Genomic DNA, 20,090 nt, shown 5'->3' on the forward strand with positions numbered 1-20,090 from the left:
TATTTACTAAAACTTAAACTGTACAATTCGACTGCACCATTACAATGGGTGAATTCACTGGGTATTATTAATAGCTTGATAAAAGTTGTTTAAAAGTAAACTACAGGGGGGAGGAGTCAAGATGGCAGTGTGGGAAGACACAGAGTTAGCATCTCCCCACAACTAATGCACCTGCTGGCCGCTGGTGGAGGACTCTGACACCCAAGGAGACAGGAGGAACCCCAAAGTGAACCGGTAGGACGTACAGGGACCAAAGTGGGAGGAGAAGTGGAGGCCAGACCGCATCAGCACCCCTGAGGCCATGGAGATCAGGAGAGGCAAGTGGGAGGCGCCCTCCAGGAGGAGCAAAAAAGAACGCGACTGCCCCGCCCACTTGGGCATGGGGAGCCTGCTGAGTGCCCAGGCCAGTCCCCTCCAATCCAAAGCCCCCTCCAGGCTGCATGGGTCATGGTGGCATAGGAGGGAGGCTGGGGAGATCAGGAGAGGCAGGCGGGAGGGGCCCTCCCAGAACCCAGACTGAGAAGCAGGAGAGGAGCAGAGGGTGTTTGCCCCGCCAACTCGAGCCCAGGAAGCCTGCTAGGCTCCCAGGTGAGGTCCCCTGCCCTCTAAGACCAGGATGGGGGGCATGCCTGGCCCCCTTCTGTTCCTTGAGCCTAAGCCCCACCCCCACACAGACCCCAGAGCCTTTTCCAGCCCCATAGGTCCTGAGCACTGGCCCTGCCCACCACCCAAACCTCACCCTTGATAGGCCCCACTCTCCACAGCCAAGTCCTTCCCCCTCCCCACCTTTTTTTCCTTTCCTTCCTCCTTTTTCACTATTGTGGTACTGAGTTACCTTCTGGTTGTTGGTTCATCTATATTTTTATTTTTATATTCGTTCTAACATATCTTTTAGTTTCCTAGTCTAATTTTATTTTTTACTTTGTTATTTTTCTCTTAAAAAAATTTTTTTTGCCACCCACGTGGTTTTCAGGATCTTGATTTGCAAGCCTGGGGTCAGGGGGAAGCTCCTGCAGTGGGAGCTCCAAGTCCAAACCACTGGACTAACAGAGAACCTTAGACCCCAGGGAATATTCATCAGAGTGAGGTCTCACAGAGTTCCTCATCTCAGCACCAAGACCCAGCTCTACCCAATAGCCTACAGACTACAGTTTGGGAAGCCTCAGGCCAAACAACCTGTAAAACAGGAACATAATCCCACTCTTAAAAAAAAAAAAATTAGATGGCAAAAAATATGTCACAGATGAAGGAGCAAGGTAAAAACCTACAAGACCAAGTAAATGAAGAGGAAATAGGCAATCTACCTGAAAAAGAATTCAGAGTAATGATAGTAAAGATAATCCAGAATCTCAGAAATAGAATGGAGGCACAGACTGAGAAAATACAAGAAATGTTTAACAAAGATCTAGAAGAATTAAAGACCAAACAAACAGAGAAGAACAACACAATAACTGAAATGAAAATACACTAGAAGGAATCAATAACAGAATAACGGAGGCAGAAGGACAAAAAAGTGAGGTGGAAGACAAGATGGTGGAAATAACTGCCAAGGAGCAGAATAAAGAAAAAAGAATGAAAAGAATAGAAGGCAATCTCAGAGACCTCTGGGACAACACTAAACACACCAACATTCGAATTACAGGGGTCCCAGAAGAAGAAGAGAAAAAGAAACGGTCTGAGAAAATATTTGAAGAGATTATATAGTGGAAAACTTCCCTAACATGGGAAAGGAAATAGTCACCCAAGTCGAGGAAGCACAGAAAGTCCCATACAGGATAAACCCTAGGAGAAACACACCAAGACACATATTAATCAAACTAATAAAAATTAAATTCAAAGAAAAAATATTAAAAGTAGGGAGGGAAAAACAAAAAATAACATAAAAAGGAATCCCCGTAAGGTTATCAGCTGATTTTTCAGCAGAAACTCTGCAGGCAAGAAGGGAGTCGCAGGATATACTTAAAGAGATGAAAGAGAAAAACCTACAACCAAGATTACTCTACCCAGCAAGGATCTCATTCAGATTTGATGGAGAAGTCAAAAGCTTTTCAGACAAACAAAAGTTAAGAGAATTCAGCACCACCAAACCAACTTTACAACAAATGCTAAAAACAATTCTCTAAGTGGGAAACACAAGAGAAGAAAAAGACCAACAAAACAAACCCAAAACAATTAAGAAAATGGTAATAGGAACATACATATCAATAATAATCTTGAATGTAAATGGATTAAATGCCCCAACCAAAAGACACAGACTGGCTGAATGGATACAACAACAAGACCCATATACACGCTGTCTACAAGAGACCCACTTCAGACCTAGGGACACATACAGACTGAAAGTGAAGGGATGGAAAAAGATATTCCATGCAAATGGAAATCAAAAGAAAGCTAGAGTAGCAATACTCATATCAGATAAAATAGACTTTAAAATAAAGACTTACAAGAGATAAGGAGGGACACTACATAATGATCAAAGGATCAATCCAAGAAGAAGATATAACAATTATAAATGTTAATGCATCCAACATAGGAGCACCTCAATACATTAAGGCAAATGCTAACAACCATGAAAGGAGAAATCGTCAGTAACACAATAACAGTAGGGGACTTTAACACCTCACTTACACCAATGGACAGATCATCCAAACAGAAAATAAATAAGGAAACACAAGCTTTAAATGACACAATAGACCAGATAGATTTAAGTGATATTTATAGAACATTCCACCCAAAAGTGGCTGAATACACTTTCTTCTCTAGTGCACATGGAACATTCTCCAGGACAGATCACATCTTGGGTCACAAATCAAGCCTTGGAAAATTAAAGAAAATTGAAATCATATCAAGCATCTTTTCTGACCACAATGCTATGAGACTGGAAATCAATTACAAGAAAAAAACTGTTAAAAAAAAAACAAATAGGGCTTCCCTGGTGGCGCAGTGGTTGAGAGTCCGCCTGCCGATACAGGGGATACGGGTTCGTGCCCCGGTCTGGGAAGATCCCACATGCCGCGGAGAGGCTGGGCCCGTGAGCCATGGCCGCTGGGCCTGTGCGTCCGGAGCCTGTGCTCCGCAATGGGGGAGGCCACAACAGTGAGAGGCCCGCGTACAGCAAAAAAAAAAAAAAAAAAAAAAAAAAAAAAAAAAACAAATATATGGAGGCTAAACAGTACACTACTAAATAACCAAGAGATCACTGAAGAAGTCAAAGAAGAAATTAAAAAATACATAGAAACAAATGACAATGGAAACATGACAACCCAAAACCTATAGGATGCAGCAAAAGCAGGTCTAAGAGGGACGTTTATAGCAATTCAATCTCACCTCAAGAAACAAGAAAAATCTCAAATACACAATCTAACCCTACACTTCCATCAACTAGAGAAAGAACAAAGAAAACCCAAAGTCAGTAGAAAGAAAGAAATCATAAAGATCAGAGCAGAAATAAATGAAACAGAAATGAAGAAAACAGTAGCAAAGATCAATAAAACTAAAAGCTGGTTCTTTGAGAAGATGAACAAAATTGATAAACCCTTAGCCAGACTCATCAAGAAAAAAAGGGAGAGGAGGCAAGTCAATAAAATTAGAAAAGAAAAAGGAGAAATCACAACTGACACTGCAGAAATACTAAAGGATTGTAAGAGACTACTACAAACAACTACATGCCAATAAAATGGACAACCACGAAGAAATGAACAAATTCTTGGAAAGGTACAATTTTCCAAGACTGAACCAGAAACAATTAGAAAATATAAACAGACATATCACAAGTAATGAAACTGAAACTATAATTAGAAAGCTTCCAACAAACAAAAGTCCAGGACCAGATGGCTTCACAGGTGAATTCTATCAAACATTTAGAGAAGAGCTAACACCCATCCTTCTCAAACTCTTCCAAAAAATTGCAGAGGGAGAAACACTCCCAAATTCATTCTACAAAGCCACCATCACCCTGATACCAAAACCAGAAAAAGATATTGCAAAAAAATAAAATTATAGACCAGTATCACTGATAAACATAGATGAAAAAATCCTGAACAAAATACTAGCAAACAGAATCCAACAGCACATTAAAAGGATCATACACCATGATCAAGTGGGATTTATCCCAGGGATGCAAGGATTCTTCATTATATGCAAATCAATCAATGTGATACACCACGTTAACAAATTAAGGAATAAAAACCATATGGACATCTCAATAGATGCAGGAAAAGCTTTTGACAAAATTCAACACCCATTTATGATAAAAAACTCTCCAGAAAATGGGCATAGAGGGAACCTACCTCAACATAATAAAGGCCATATATGACAAACCCACAGCAAGCATCATACTCAATGGTGAAAAACTGAAAGCATTTCCACTAGGATCAGGAAGAAGACAAGGATGTCCACTCTCACCACTCTTATCTAACACAGTTTTGGAAGTCCTAGCCACAGCAATCAGAGAAGAAAAAGAAATAAAAGGAATACAAATTGGAAAAGAAGAAGTAAAACTGTCACTATTTGCCAATGACATGATACTATACATAGAAAATCCTAAAGATGCCACCAGAAAACTACTAGAACTAATCAATGAATTTGGTAAGGGTGCAGGATACAAAATTAATGCACAGAAATCTCTGGCATTCCTATACACCAACAGCGAAAAATCAAAAAGAGAAATTAAGGAAACACTCCCATTTATCACTCCAACAAAAAGGATAAAATACCTAGGAATAAACCCACATAAGGAGGCGAAAGACTTGTACTCAGAAAACTATAAAACACTGATGAAAGAAATCAAAGATGACATAAACAGATGGAGAAATATACCATGTTCTTGGAATGAAAGAATCAATATTGTGAAAATGACTATACTACCCAAAGCAATCTACAGATTCAATGAAATCCCTATCAAACTACCAATGGCATTCTTCACAGAATTAGAACAAAAAAATCTTACAATTTGTATGGAAACACAAAAGATCCCAAATAGCCAAAGCAATCTTGAGAAAGAAAAACGGAGTTGGAGGAATCAGACTCCCTGACTTCAAACTATACGATAAAGCTACAGTAATCAAGACAGTATGGTACTGGCACAGAAACAGAAATATAGATCAATGGTACAGGATAGAATGCCCAGAGATAAACCCACACACATACGGTCACCTAATTTACGACAAAGGTGGCAAGAACATACAATGGAGAAAAGACAGCCGCTTCAATAAGTGGTGCTGGGAAAACTGGACAGCTCCACGTAAAAGAATGAAATTAGAACACTACCTAACACCATACACAAAAATAAACTCCAAATGGATTAAAGACTTAAATGTAAGAACAGACACTATAAAACTTTTAGAGGAAAACATAGCAAAACCACTCTTTAACATAAACCACAGCAAGATCTTTTTTGACCCACTCCCTAGAGTAACAAATAAAAACAAAAATAAACAAATGGAACTTAATTAAACTTAAAAGCTTTTGCACAGCAAAGGAAACCATAAACAAGACAAAAAGACAACCCTCAGAATGGGAGAAAATATTTGCAAATGAAACAACAAATGATTAATCTCCAAAATATACAAACAGCTCATGGAGCTCCATATCAAGAAAACAAACAATCCAGTTAAAAAATGGGCACAAGACCAAGTAGACATTTCAACAAGGAAGACATACAGATGGCCAAGAGGCACATTAAAAGATGCTCAACATCACTAATTATTAGAGAAATGCAAATCAAAACTACAATGAGGTATCACCTCACGCCGGTCAGAATGGCCATTAGCAAAAAAGCTAGAAACAATAAATGCTGGAGAGGGTGTGGTGAAAAGGGAACCCTCTTGCACTGTTGGTGGGAATGTAAATTGATACAACCACGATGGAAAACAGTATGGAGGTTCCTTTAAAAACTAAAAATAGAACTAGCATATGACCCAGCAATCCTACTACTGGGCATATACCCTGAGAGAATCATAATTCAAAGAGAGACATGGACCACAATGTTCACTGCAGCACTATATACAATATCCAGGACATGGAATCAACCTAAATGTCCATCGACCAATGAATGGACAAAGACGATGTGGCACATATATACAATGGAATATTGCTCAGCTATAAAAAGAAACGAAACTGAGTTATTTGTTGTGAGGTGGATGGACCTAGAGTCTGTCATACAGAGTGAAGTAAGTTAGAAAGAGAAAAACAAATACAGTATGCTAACGCATATATATGGAATCTTAAAAAAATAAAATAAAAGGTAGTGATGAACCTAGTTGCAGGGCAGGAATAAAGAGGTAGACATAGAGAAAGGACTTGATGACATGGGGTGGGAGGGTGAAGCTGGGGCGAAGTGAGAGTGGCATCGACGTATATACACTACCGAATGTAAAACAGTTGGCTGGTGGGAAGTAGCAGCATAGCACACGGAGATCAGCTCTGTGCTTGGCAATGACCTAGAGGGGTGAGGCAGGGAGGATAGGAGGGAGGCACAAGAGGGAGGGGATCCGGGGACATGTGTATGCATATGGCAGATTCCCTTTCTTGTGCAACAGAAGCTAACACGGTATTGTGAAGCAATTATACTCCAATAAAGATCTATTTTAAAAAAAAAGTAAACTATATAAAGTACTCACCATTGTAGCCTTCAAGAACAGAATCAATAATAGGTCTGGCAGTTAAGTTATAAACATCTAGTTGTTTACTCTCTGGTCCAAAAACAGTATCAAAAGTAAACGTCTTTGGAGGTTCATTGGAAGAATCAGTCTTATGTACAGTGATAGTTCCCCTCATCTCATCCACACTGACAGCCTGTTTGTAGCACATTGATTTCTCTCTGTCATTGAGGGGCCGGCACCTAACCACCACCTTCACATTATCGCAGCTTTCCGGCTTCTCTGATTTATTGATCTGGTGGAGAAAATATTTACAAACAATGAAAAGAACATTTACTTTTACCTTCAACAGATTAAATTTAAAATTTGAAAAAGGCTACTTTGGCATCCTAGTGCCTTGCATACATTAAGCACTCCATAAATAGCTGTTAAATGCAATTAAAGATCTTACAGATATATAGAAAAAGCTTATTTAAAAAGATATGAAAATAGTTCTTTTACAATACAAATGAGGGGAGAGGAAATCTTATTTACATTTACAGTTAATGCTATTCAGGCAGAAAATGAGAAAGTATATTAGAGACTTGTCTTTCTGCACAAAGTCCCTGACTTGCTCTGAGTTTCCTGCCTGTAGGAAAACACGTGTGAATATGGTTAATAACTTTAATCAAGAATCTAGTAATAGGTGCTCTGCTCCCCCTGAGACTTTTAGTGTTATTGATATTTTCTACAATGCATTAGTAAAAAATTTTTTTATCAAATAATATATGCAGGGCTTCCCAGGTGGCACAGTGGTTAAGAATCTGCCTGCCAATGTGGGGGACATGGGTTCGAGCCCTGGTCCGGGAAGATCCTACATGCCGGGGAGCAACTAAGCCCGTGTGCTACAACTGAGCCTGTGCTCTAGAGCCTGAGAGCCATAGCTACTAAAGCCCTCGAGCCTAGAGCCCGTACTCCACAAGAGAAGCCACTGCAATGAGAAGCCCGCAAAACCCAACGAAGACCCAATGCAGCCAAAAAGTAAAAATAAATTAATTAATTAAAAAATAATAATAATAATATATCCTCATATAGTCTACTTTTTCTATAGAAGACAAGTGAAAGACAGAAAAGAAAGCCCAATGGCAGAAAAATGTTTTAGCTTGACTCTAACCTTATGAACATTTGTAATATGTAAAGTTTCAAATTTTGAAATTTTATGATTAAGAATCTATATTTAAAATACAATTATTAAAGTGAAGAAGTTCAACAGTTTGGTTGAACAGATATTAAATTCCTACTGTTTCAGATACTCTTCTAAGCATTAGAGAAACAAACGTGAGCCACTGTCATTGACAAGGAACAGATTATATCAATTCAACACACTTCTTTCCATCTCTACTTTCAGCACCTTATTCTAGGTCACCATTATCTCACCCCGAATTATAAGAGACTCCTACCTGTACTACTGTATCTAATTAGGTTCCCCTATAATCTGTTCTCTACTTGGCAGTCAGTTTCAACACAAATCTAATTATATCACTCTCCTACTTAAAACTCTTCAATGGTTTCCCACAGATCCTGGGATGAAGATCGAAATCCTTCAGGTGGTGTGTAAGATCTGGTTCCGGCCCATGTCTACTTCTCCAGTTTTCTTTCACAAGCTTGGCTTTCTTAGCCACAGCCACACCGGTTTTCTTTTAGGCCTTTTCTTGTCCCCATGATCCCTCTCACCACACTCCTTCCCAGGTGTGTTCCTTATGCCTAGAACATCCCCCATCCTCCTCTTCACTTACCCTGCAGACCTCAGCTCAATAGCCCCTTCATCTGGGAAGACTTTCCTGATTAGGTCAAATCCTTGTATAGGCCCTGATAACACCCTTCTCTCTCCTTCTCCGTCGGTTAAAATTTTACTTTTTTTTTTTTTTTGGCTCCTTATTTGATTAATGTCTGTGTCTCTATTTAACCCATAAGTTCCAAACTGGTAGTCAGTCAAGGGGCTGAATTCAGCCCACAAATGTCTTTTGCTTGGCTTATATTATTTAAAAATCTTTTGAATTAGTTGCTAAAAATTAAAAATTGAGAAATTTCACAAAAATAACAATTTCTAGATTCTCTTGGAAAAAATAGATGATCTGACATCTGTAGGTCAGCATTCCTACATGGCAACACTTAATTCACCAGAATCTATTTCTATCTATTGTATGACACCCATCCACTTCATTCATTAATGTTAAGTGTCTTTGTCCCTGTAGGTATGTATGGTTTTCACCTCCGCCCTAGAAGGCGTCTCTCTTCTCAAGTTCAAGAACCTGGCTGGTTTTGCTCAATATTGTATCTCCAGTGCCTAGCATGGGGTTGGTGCCCAATAACTGTTGAATGAATTGATAAATAAATAGAAAGCAACAAGTAGCAAATATTAAGCATTTAATGCTAAAAGTCAAGCACTGTCCTTCAAGTCTCCTGCCTGATAACCCCAGAAGGAAAAGTTTAATTACATAGGAACGAAGGGCCCAGAAAGATTAAATAATTATCCAAGGCTTCGCAACCAGTAAATAACCAGCCACTGCTCAACTGTTCTTCATTACCCTATAATGGACTTACGACCCTCCTCATTAGGTGGACGATAACAATCTGTGATATCCTACAAGACAAACATACCACCACCCACCACTCACCCCCCTCACGTAAATAGCCGGCCACAACTCAAGTGTTCTCCATGACCCTATATTGGACTTAACGACGGCCCCCCCCACTTTTTTTTTTTTTTTTTTTTTTTGCGGTACGCGGTCCTCTCACTGTTGTGGCCTCTCCCGTTGCGAAGCACAGGCTCCGGACGCGCAGGCTCAGCGACCATGGCTCACGGGCCCAATCGCTCCGCGGCATGTGGGATCTTCCCAGACCGGGGCACGAAACCGTGTCCCCTGCATCGGCAGGCGGACTCTCAACCACTGCGCCACCAGGGAAACCCACGACGGCCCCTTATTAAGTGCAAGTTAACAGTCTGTGAAATCCTACAAGACAAACATACCGCCACCCACCACTCACTCCCCTCACACACAAAGACACCTACGGGTTACATTCTGCACTGTAAGCTAGAGCGCTACGAGAGGAATGACAGCTCTAGTCAGCAGCCTGGGGTGGAGGCAGACAGCCCGTGCTTTGCTGCCTTCCAGAGCTTGGCTCCTCGGCGTAGAGACCCCACGGGGTGCGAGGCATCAAAACCCGACCCTCCGTGGTTGCTCCTAGAGGCCCTACCCAGAGGACAGGGCTGGGAGCGAGAGCGCATCCTCTGGCACAGTGCCTTTATGTCAAGCAGCCCAGGCCTTGCGGGATGCAGCAGCAACGAAGACCGCAAGGCCTGCCGCGGGCCCCTCCCAGGGTCGGCTGGACCCCCCCAGTCCAGGGCCCACCGGCCTGGCTCCCCAACCGCTTGGCCCGCCCGGCACTGCCCTGCCCTGCCCCGCCCCACCCCGGCCGCCTGCCTGCTCCGCGCCTCCATGGTAACGGCCGCGCCACCCGGCCAGGCCGCAGGGATGAGGAGAAACCCCAGCGGCTGAGTGACCCTACTCACCGGCATCGTTGCTTCCTCCCGTACTCGGCGGACGTTCCCGTCCGGGGTGCAGTCCAATGACGCCGGGTTCGCAGGAGAGGCGGGTCAGAGATTATCGAAACACCGCCTAGGCGCTCCCGAGACTGCGGCTCCTCTGGCGAGAGCGCGCTGTGCGCAGGCGCACTCCGAGCTCGCCCCGCCCTATCCCCTTGCCCGAGGCGTCTTCGGTCTCTTGCATTGCGCCTGCGCCGAGACTTTCGGAGTCCGTCTCCTAGGACGCCAGACTGAGGCTGCGCCTGCGCAATGCCTCCATTCTACTGTGTTGGAAATCTGGCCTGATTTTGGGCTGGGAGACCCGCCTACCACCGCGGGGCGGGAGGAGGAGGCAATCCTAGACCGGCAATGCCCATCTTCTAGCACTTGCAATACTCCGAATATTAAAAACAACAATAGCAATTGTACATTGTGTCCCCTCTGAAGAGCCAAAAACTTTACATACATTATTGCGCTTGATTGCCGACTTGTTTATCACCTGTCTCACCATTAGGTGAGGTCGTGAGGGACTTTGTCGGTATTCTCACAATTACCTCCAGAGCCTAGAATACGACCTGGCACAGAGTAAGTTTTCAATAAATATTCGTGAAAGAAAGAATGATCTATCCTCTTTCTTGTTCGAACCTGTCTCTGAACACCACTCTGCTTGGATGTGTAATAGACATTTCAAGTTTATCGTGTCCAAAATTGAAATGTTGATTCCCGCTTCCCATCCCCTGGTAGTACCCACATCACCCCTGTCAAACATAAAATAAATAAATAAGTAATTTAAAAGGCTAATCGCAATAAATGTAAGCTGAATTCTGACAATTTCTCAGGTCAAACCACAGTCTTTTTCTCTCATACTCAATACCCAATCTTTCTATAGAACTAGTTGTCTCTATCTTCAGAATAGAACCAGAATCCGACCACTTCTACCACCACCATCTCTCACCTGTGTTACTAAACAGCTCAGAGCTAGTTTCCTTGCTGTTCATCCTTGCCATCCTAGTCTACTTTCAACACAGGAGCCAGAGGGCTGGTGTTAAAATATGAATCAGATACTGTCTTTTCTCCATTCAAAACCTGCCAATGATTTCTCATCTCACAGAATAAAAGTCACAGGCCCTCTCCCGGTTTCCTGCAATGTTCTCTCTTACTCATTATTGCAAGCTATCCCCCTTGCACCAGCTCCACCTGGCCTCCTTGATTCATCTGACATTGCAGGCATGGTTTCCTGTTAGAATACAAGGGCTTTTATGCTTGCAGTAGGAGCTAATAAAAATACTTAGTGTCAGCATACTGTTTTAAGTGCTTTAATTCATTTTTAAATTATTAATTTAATTTACATTATAACCTTTTGAAATAGGTACTATTAGTCATTTTAATAGAAAACAGGAGTAACTATTTCACAGATTTAAAACACTGAAGCATAGAGCCATTAAGTAACTTGTCCAAGGTCATACCTACAGGCAATGACAAAGCCCAGATCCAAATCCAGGCCCCGGAAAGCTCCCCCTGTAGATATCTGCTTGACTCCCTCACCTCCTTCAGAATATCTTTGTTCACACATCACCTTCTCATTGAACCCTACCAATGATCTTTCTATTTAAAATTCCAACCTTCAGCCCCAGTCTTCTTATCTCCCCTCCCTACTTTATATTTCTTCATAGTACTTATCACTCTCTGATATACTGTAAATATATCACCTTTATTGAGATATAATCACACATCATACAATTCACCAATTTAAATTGTACAATTCAATGATTTTTACTATATACAGAGTTGTGTAACCATAACCACAATCAATTTTAAACATTTTCATCCCCCCAAAAAGAAACATTACACTCATAGCCATCATTCCTCCTTCCCCCGTTGCAACATCCCAGCCCTAGGAAACCACTACTCTACTTTCTGTATCTATAGATTTGCCTGTTTTGGACATTTCATATAAATGGAATTATATAATATGTGACCTGTGAAATGACGTCTATCACTTAGAATAATGTTTTCAAGATTCATCCCTTTTGTAACACATATCAGTAATCCTTTATGTTTTATGGCTAAATAATGTTCCATTGTATGGATATACCACATTTTTATCTATTTGTCAATTGATGGACATTTGGGTTGTTTCCACTTTTTGGTACTATGGATAATGCTGCTACAAGTTTTTGTGTGAACGTTTCATTTCCCTTGAGTATATACTACAAGTGGAATTGATGGATCATTTGGTAACTCTAAATAACATTCTGAGGAACTGCCAAGTTGTTTTCCACAGTGGCTGTACCACCAGCAATGTATGAGGTTTATAATTTCTCCACATCCTCACCAACACTTGCTATTGTCTTACCTTTCTTATTACAGCCATCCTACTGGTATAAAATAGCATCTCATTGTGGTTTCTATTTGTACTTCCTTGATGACTAATGATGTTGGACATCACTTCATGTGCTATTGACCATTTGAATGTCTTCTTCAGAGAAATGTCTAGTCAATTCTTGGCGCTTTTCATCTGTCTTTTCATTATTAAGTTGTTAAGAATTCTTTATATATTCTAAATACAAGTCTCTTTTCAGATATATGATATACACGTTTTCTATTATGTGTGTTGTCTTTTTAATTTCTGGATGCTGTTCTGTGTGCTCTTACATTTAGGTCTATGATCTATTTTGAGTTATTTTTGTATATGATATGGTATAGGGATCCAGCTTCATTTTTCCGCATGTGAATATTCATCTGTCCCATCACCATTTGCTGAAAAGACTGTTTTTCCTCCCACTGAATTATTGTGACAACCTTGTCAAATATCAATTGGTCATAAATATGAGGGCTGTTTTCCAGACTCACAATTCAATTCCATTGGTCTATATGTCTATCCAATACTATACTGTCTTTTTTTTTTTTTTAAGGATTGGGTATTTTATTTTTTTTTTTTAATTTTATTTTATCTATTTATTTATTTGGCTCTGCCAGATCTTAGTTGCAGCATGCCGGATCTTTTAGTTGTGGCATGCAAACTCCTAGTTGCAGCATGTGAACTCTTAGTTGCGGTATGTGGGATCTAGTTCCCTGACCAGAGATCAAACCCAGGCTCCCTGCATTGGGAGCCCGGAGACTTAGCCACTGGACCACCAGGGAAGTCCCTATACTGTCTTGATTACTATAGCCTTGTAGTAAGTTTTGAAATCAGATACTGTGAAGCCTCCATCTTATTCTGCTTTTCCAAGATAGTTTTGGCCATTTTGAATTCCTTGCATGTTCATAGAAATTTTAGAAACACGTTGCCAATTTCTGCAAAAAAGACAGCTGGAAACTTAACAGGGATTATGTTCAATTTATAGATCAATTCATGTAGTATTGCCATTTTAACAATTTAAATCTTCCAATAAACACGGAATGTCTCTCCATGTATTATATTTAGATCTTCTTTAATTTCTTTCTGTGATGTCTGTAGTTTTCAACATAGAAATATGCCCCCAAGGGTAACCACTACCTTGACTCTAACATTATAGTTCCCTTCTTTATACTTTGTATAAATGGAATCATACAGTATGAATTCTTTGTATCTGTCTCCCTACACTCAATATTGTTTGTGAGATTCTTCCTTATCGGGTATAGCAGTTCATTCTTTTCCAATGTGGTGTAGTATCCCATTGTGTGAATATACCACAATTTGTTTATCCGTGTTTATCCCATTCAACTGTTGATGGACATTTGGGTTGTATCCAGTTTGGGGCTATTACAAATAGTGCTGCTGTGAACATCATGTAGGTGTCTTTTGGTGCACACACATGCATTTCTGTTGGACATTTACTTAGGAGTGGATTTGCTGGGGTTTCCATATATTCTACTCGTGTTTGTTGTCTCTTTCCTGACTAGAATATAAGTTCCACGTCTATTCTATTCACTGTTATGTCCCAGCGCCTAACGCATTGCACGGCTTCAATAAATTACCTTCTCAAGGATGGCGTGGTCACCAGCTGCTTCATCCCGGGCTAGGGACTCCGCTCGGGACTCGGCGCCTGGGGCGCGGGCTTTGGGTGGGGAAAGAGGCCCTCAGTGGAGGGTTGTGGGGGTGGAGTAAGAGCCCGCCCCGCCCCGCCCGGTCCCGTGGCAGCCCCAGCTGCAAGTCCCGGGCACTGGGTTAGAAAAAGCCGAGCTAAGCCGGGACCCAGACCCGGGATCTGGCGCTGCCATGGCTTCCGGCGGGCGGCCCGCGCCGGAGACGTCCGCCTTGGAGATAAGATCCGTCCGGCGTCCAGGTGAGAGTCCGGACGAAAGTCTGGGCGAAACAGTCCTTCGCTGTCTTCTCCCGCCGCCTGCGTGGAAAGTCTCTCTCCCCGCGGCGATCCGGAGAAGTTTCCCGGAGGCTTGCCTGCGCGGAGCGGTCAGTCTCCCGGAGCCGTCGTGGACCAGACCCATGCGGAGGGAAATGCGGCCTCGGCCAGCTGCGCGTCCCGCCCCCGGCGCCGCTCTGGGGCCACCGCCCCCGCCGCCCCCAGTTCCCAGCCGGCCCGGGCTGGTGCGGAGCGACTGGGGAGGCGTCCTGGACGAGCGCCAGCTGGACGCCCACCTGACCCAGGCCCAGGGCCGCGAGGCGCGCCTGTGGCTGGGGGGCCGACTCCAGGTACCGGTTCCCGCGGGGGCCCCTCCCGAGAGCACGTTCATCCTCCTCCTCACGCGCGCACGGGACGCGGCCGGGTTCCACCTGCACCCGCGATCAGGTGAGCCGCACCCTGGAGCACGCACCTTCCCCAGGTGCGTCCCCCGCACGAGGCAAGAGTCGAGATTCGCCAGCTTCTCACTGAGACGGTGCTTCTCTAGTAGGTGTTTTGGAGGAGGGCTTGAGTTGGGGAACTCTGCTGAAGACCAAAAAACGGGCACAGGAAGGAGAGGGTCTGAATGGGGGAGGCGCTGGGTAAGAGAGGTCCTTTATCCGACAGCGATTTAAGGTGAAGAGGCTTCTTACAGCCCCTCTGGTCACCGTAAGCAGACCGTCCAGCCACTGATGGACCGAGACTGGCCACCAGCGACCTTCCCTCCTCTGCCCCACCTCCTCCTTCCAGCAGGTGGAGATTTGCGAAGCTTTCCAGGAAGTCGTGTTGGGGCTCCTGAGAGTTGAGAACATCTTTGGCTTCTCCCAGACCACTCTTAACCTGGCTCTCACTATCTTCAGCCGCCTCATAGTTTCAGTAAAGGTAGGGAAGTCTATGAGGGATGGTGACAGATGTTGGGGGCGCAAACTGACCTCTATTTCCCATTGCTGCCTAAGAGGTGAGCCATCCCAGGTGCTCAAACTGAGCCTCATCAATTCAGTAAATGGCTCCAAGTGGTAGAACTGGAATTGAAACATCCTACCATCTGCCTGTCTGACTCTGTGTTGTGTGGCCGTCAGGGGTCGACTTGGGGAGCATGAGAAGACCTAGCTGGCAAAGGACTCCCTTTGTGATGAGGTGGGGTGTGCTTGTCTGGACCAGTACAATGCAGCCTGAGGTCAGGATGGGACTGTGTGTTCCCTGAGATGGTGCCATATTTCCCACCTCCAGTCAGTCCTCTAACAAAGGACTATTGACGAGTTATCTGTGGTTCTGAAACCAGGAGGTTTTTACTTGTCACATCTAAAAATGGGGGCAACCTCCTTGTGGATAAATACAATCAGTCTTTTAAAAAAAGTTAAAAAGGCAAAACTTAATTTCTTAAAAAAAAAACCCACAGACGCTTTACAGTTAGTTTCTGGCATTCATATTCTGATCATATGTGTTTCTCCCATACTGCAGATAAAAAAGTGTTTACTCCATTGTGTTACAATTACTTCCTTGAGACTTGCTGCAAAAGTTAATGAAGAAGAGGAGGTATGCATCCCTGGAAGCTCATTCAGGGCTGCTTTTGAGGTACAGGGGTGTGTAACACTGGAAACACTCAAGTTTCCTGAAAGGTCTGTGGCCTTGGGAATGGGCATTTTGGAAAAGTCATACCTTCCAGGATTTCTGCTGTCCCTTCCTTAGGCTTGTCAGACTTTGGGACCCCCCAAATGGGTAATTAGAACAGCAGAATTGTCCTGGCCCAGCAAACCCAGAGGTCTGACTTCCTAGCAGACATAATCTTGCCTCATTGTTTGATGCCACATGCCACCTCCCATTAAGCAGAAGAGAAAGGCCTCCCAAACCATATGGCCTAATGACCACCCCCAGAAACTACATCTAAGAAAGCTGCTTGAGACTTAAGGACTTGGCTGTGTCAAAGAAACGTGTTCAGGGACTCTAGGACCCTTCTCCAAGAGGGGCAGGAGGGCCACGTGCAGTGGGTGGAAGAGAAGCCCCCATAAGTGCTTCAGGCTTGCTTGAACTTCTCAGTTTCACTGTGGCTTCTTTTCAGAAGATCCTCTCCCAATATCCTTCCCAGACCTCCCTTCCTTCCTCCCTCCCCCCAAACCTGTCCCCCTTTGGGGGATAGTGGAACCACTGCCATTTCTACAAAGTCTCCCTTGGCTGATCTCAGGTTCCATGGGGGCAGAAAAAGTCACTTGTGTGTCCAGTTGCAAACCTTCAATAAAATTTATTTTAACCCTGTTTATGAGAATATAATTTGTGCCCCCAAAGATGCTTTTATCCAACTAAAAATCAAGTAAATAACCTTTAAAAGAAATATTTCTAGAGGTTATAGTAGTAATACTACTATACAGTTATATAGTTATATAGTAATACTTTTTTATCTAAAGAAGTAGGACCAAGTCTTCAGTGCACTTGGTACTTGCATGTTTACTCATAGACAAGCCTTATTAGTTTCTCTGGGGAAAAGTCATAGTTTTTCCAGAACTGAACTGCCTTCAGTAAGGGCTGAGAGGAATGTGTTTGCAGCTATGGTGTTGCCAAAACCATGGGAGGTTTTATCAATGAGTCTGTCTGACGCAGACCAGGAAGCTCAAAGGCATACTCCTCTCTCTGACAAGGAATCATGGTAGGGATTGGGAACAGGGAATGGGTGGAGCCCACAGCTGGAAAGCTTTGAGTGCGTTCTTACAGCTGAATGGGGGAGACGGCACAGCCCCAGCCTCCAAAGCACCTTCAGGTATGAGCTGGAGTGCAGGTGGGGATCAAGACCTGTTGGCAGCAGGTGACCATGTGACATTCACTACATATTGTCACAATACCTGGGGACTTGACAGATAGCCAAGATCTGGTTTGGTCTTTCTTTCAGAAGCATTTTCTGTGGTGGGTCACTGGAAGACAACTCTACTTGGGTCATGGATGCCCAGTCCCCAGGGATAAGAAAACAAAAGCTACCATGACATGGTGTAGGGCTTTGGCCTCTTTATTTTCCTTTTACAGTTAATTCCACGCATAAGAGAATTCATAAAGCACTATGGCTCTGGCTATTCCCCGAATGAGCTGCTGAGGATGGAGCTGGCTATTTTGGACAAACTTCACTGGGACCTCTACAGTGGGACACCGCTGGACTTCTTGACCATAGTAAGTACGAGTCTACCCTGGACTCACTGTGCCTTTAGAAAAGCTGTTCACAACATAGGATGGCAAAGCACACGTCCTTGCATATGCAGCACAGTGAGGTGACCCACAAGGCTCACAACATATGGAAGAGTGAAATGTTGTCTTAAATCCAACACAGTTCCACCAGACTCCCACTTCTAAAGGACATTAAATTAACTTTACAAAGATATTTAGATGGCACTATTATGGTGAGTTTCTCTTTTAAATACACACTGCAAAAATATTTAACTTTCCATTCTATGAATACTGTACATAAAAATCTGTCTGCTTTTGCTACACTTTACACACATTCACTTAGCTGTCTTTATTCACCTACACACAATCCTTATTGAGGCTTTAGACCATATTGATCTGGCACTTAAAAATGTCGTATTCGTTTGTATTTGTTTTAGTTAGAGAATGATGGTCATCCTTTAGAATATGATTCTGTTAGTAAGGCAAAATTACGCAATGTGGAAATGTCATGGGGTTTTGGTCTGTTATGAAGCATGAAGATTAAATCACTAAGGGCTGTATCATTATGAAAACTGGCCACTGTTGCCAAGCTGCAGAGTTTCCTCTCATGTCAAGCAGATACAAGTAACTTTTCTGCTACCTTAATCTTGAGTCGTATGCTTCTATTTTTCAGAATTGAAACACTGTCATCTGGGTACTTTAGGCTCTTAATGAGCATGTCACAAAGCAGACTGTCTTTTTCTCTCCAGGGTTGAAGCTGAGCTTGGCCACAGAGTGGGTAGTAAGCCTCAAGCCCCTTGGGGGGCCATGAATGGGAATGAAAAGGGTTGGGCAACATTTAATATTCCCTGATGAAAATTTAAATTGTTTGCACTTTTGGTCATTGATATATGAAAAGTATGGGGTTTTCTGTTCTAACATTAAAAACCACGGTCTCCAGTTCCACGCCCTGGTGGTCCTGGGCTGGCCCCACGTGAAGGAGCTGCTGCCTCAGAGGAATCCTTCCCTCCACGTCGCGTCCCTGACCAGGCAGCTGCAGCACTGTATGGCGGGCCACCAGCTGCTGCAGTTCAAGGGCTCCACACTGGCCTTGGTCATCATCACCTTAGAGTTGGAGAGGCTCATGCCCGACTGCTGTACTCCTATATCTGATCTGCTAAAGAAAGCACAGGTAGACATCAACTTTGCCCCAGACCAGGCTCTCAGTTTTGCCCCTTCAGCTGATGCACTCTGCCCCCAAAAGGGTACCTGTGGCTCTTCTTGGCCCTTGTGGGCTCCAGAAGATGCTCTGGCCATGATGACTCTGAAGAGTCTTCCTAAGGGCTAGGCTTTCCACACATGGCATATCCTCTGGACTTGAGTATTAGATACACATTTGCTTCACCAGAGTGGGTTTCTCTGACAGTGAGTGAAGCTTTATCTCAGTAGCAGCCCTTGTAGTCAAGAGGATGTGGGGACATGTCTAACTCAGGAGGAAGCAAACCTGAGCTTAGTACTAGGGAGTGTAAATTTCAGACCCCTCACCCTCTATATGGCACCAGGCACCAGGATACCCTGAGTAGGCAATGGGAGGTCAGAATCACTCAGGATGGACAGGGTAAGATGGAATGCAGTTAGAATAATGACAGTTTTTGCTGAGGCTGAAGATGGGTGTTCCTGAGATGGTGGGGTTAATTTTCTTAAGTTGGGTGGCTGGACCTCCCTGAAATTGCTCCATGCTAATATTTCGGCACTGAGTTGCTCATTCTTTAGAATGTAAAATGATTCTGCCTCAAGGATGACCACTCTGTTTTAATTACAGGTCGGTATTAGGCAGTGGAACCACTGCAAAGAACTTGTAAAGCAGCAGCTGACAAGTTTTTAGTCATCCTCCCGCACAGACAACTTTCTGGTTCACCTGCCAGCCTCTGTGCCCCTACCCCAGTGCCCTTTAGAGCATAATGGCAATCCCTCCTTGCTTGGACTCCTCTATATTGTAGGCTTTATGGATCCTATAACAAGAAAAGAAGGCGGCCCTGAAAGAGCAACCGAGAAAACATTCCTGTCTTCAGAAAAAAATAAGGGGGCAAAAAAGACAGGTCAGGGTCCCTAGAGGGAAGGGTAATCTGACAAACTGAACCCCCGCCTCCCTCTGAGCCCTGGGCCCGAGACCAGGGAGAAGGAGTAAATGCTCATACTGCAGCTTGCTTTTTCTTCCTTCTCCAGCGAGGGCTATATCAGCCCCTAAGAAGCTGGACTATGAGGCCAGAGGTAGGCCTTGCTCAGGGCCGAAGGGCTGGGCTGGTGCTGACAGACAAGTTCTTGCTGCTCCACCTGCCAGAGCTGGCCAGGTCCTTCCAGCTTCCCAGGCTTGTACCAAGAACATGTGCAGGTTTCAAGTCCCAAGTACTCTGTCCACCCCTGCAGAAATGGGAGTCTCTCCAGATAGATTTACCTCGACTTGGCCAGGATTTAAGT

The 20,090-nt window shown here is 43.6% G+C and overlaps 2 protein-coding genes across 5 annotated transcripts in view; one reads left to right on the top strand and one right to left on the bottom strand.

The window, feature by feature from the left end:
* KIF3A (kinesin family member 3A) overlaps positions 1 to 10,282 on the bottom strand; it is a 77,926-nt gene extending 67,644 nt beyond the window's left edge. For all 4 annotated transcript variants that reach the window (XM_060093340.1, XM_060093342.1, XM_060093339.1 and 1 more), the window contains exons 1-2: positions 10,153 to 10,282; positions 6,621 to 6,894 (exon numbers count right to left, since the gene is read on the bottom strand). In XM_060093340.1, coding sequence (XP_059949323.1) covers positions 6,621 to 6,894; positions 10,153 to 10,158 — 280 coding nt within the window. In that variant the 5' untranslated portion in view covers positions 10,159 to 10,282. The remainder of the gene's footprint in view (positions 1 to 6,620; positions 6,895 to 10,152) is intronic.
* Positions 10,283 to 14,365: 4,083 nt separating this feature from the next.
* CCNI2 (cyclin I family member 2) lies at positions 14,366 to 19,497 on the top strand. Its single transcript, XM_060094391.1, has 6 exons — positions 14,366 to 14,797; positions 15,237 to 15,368; positions 15,948 to 16,022; positions 17,499 to 17,639; positions 18,574 to 18,804; positions 19,435 to 19,497. The coding sequence occupies exons 1-6, from the start codon at positions 14,366 to 14,368 to the stop codon at positions 19,495 to 19,497; spliced, it is 1,074 nt and encodes a 357-aa protein (XP_059950374.1).
* The last annotated feature ends 593 nt before the right edge of the window (positions 19,498 to 20,090 follow it).

The sequence above is a fragment of the Mesoplodon densirostris genome, chromosome 3 (genome assembly GCF_025265405.1).
Source record: "Mesoplodon densirostris isolate mMesDen1 chromosome 3, mMesDen1 primary haplotype, whole genome shotgun sequence".
Classification (NCBI taxonomy): Eukaryota; Metazoa; Chordata; class Mammalia; order Artiodactyla; family Ziphiidae; genus Mesoplodon; species Mesoplodon densirostris.

Bases quoted from the DNA above. Each gene is read 5' to 3' on its own strand.
- CCNI2 (XM_060094391.1), top strand. From the start codon at position 14,366: ATGGCTTCCGGCGGGCGGCCCGCGCCGGAGACGTCCGCCTTGGAGATA. The intron at 16,023-17,498 runs GTATGCATCCCT...TTCCTTTTACAG, and splicing joins AAGTTAATGAAGAAGAGGAG to TTAATTCCACGCATAAGAGA. The intron at 18,805-19,434 runs GTAGACATCAAC...TTTTAATTACAG, and splicing joins ATCTGCTAAAGAAAGCACAG to GTCGGTATTAGGCAGTGGAA.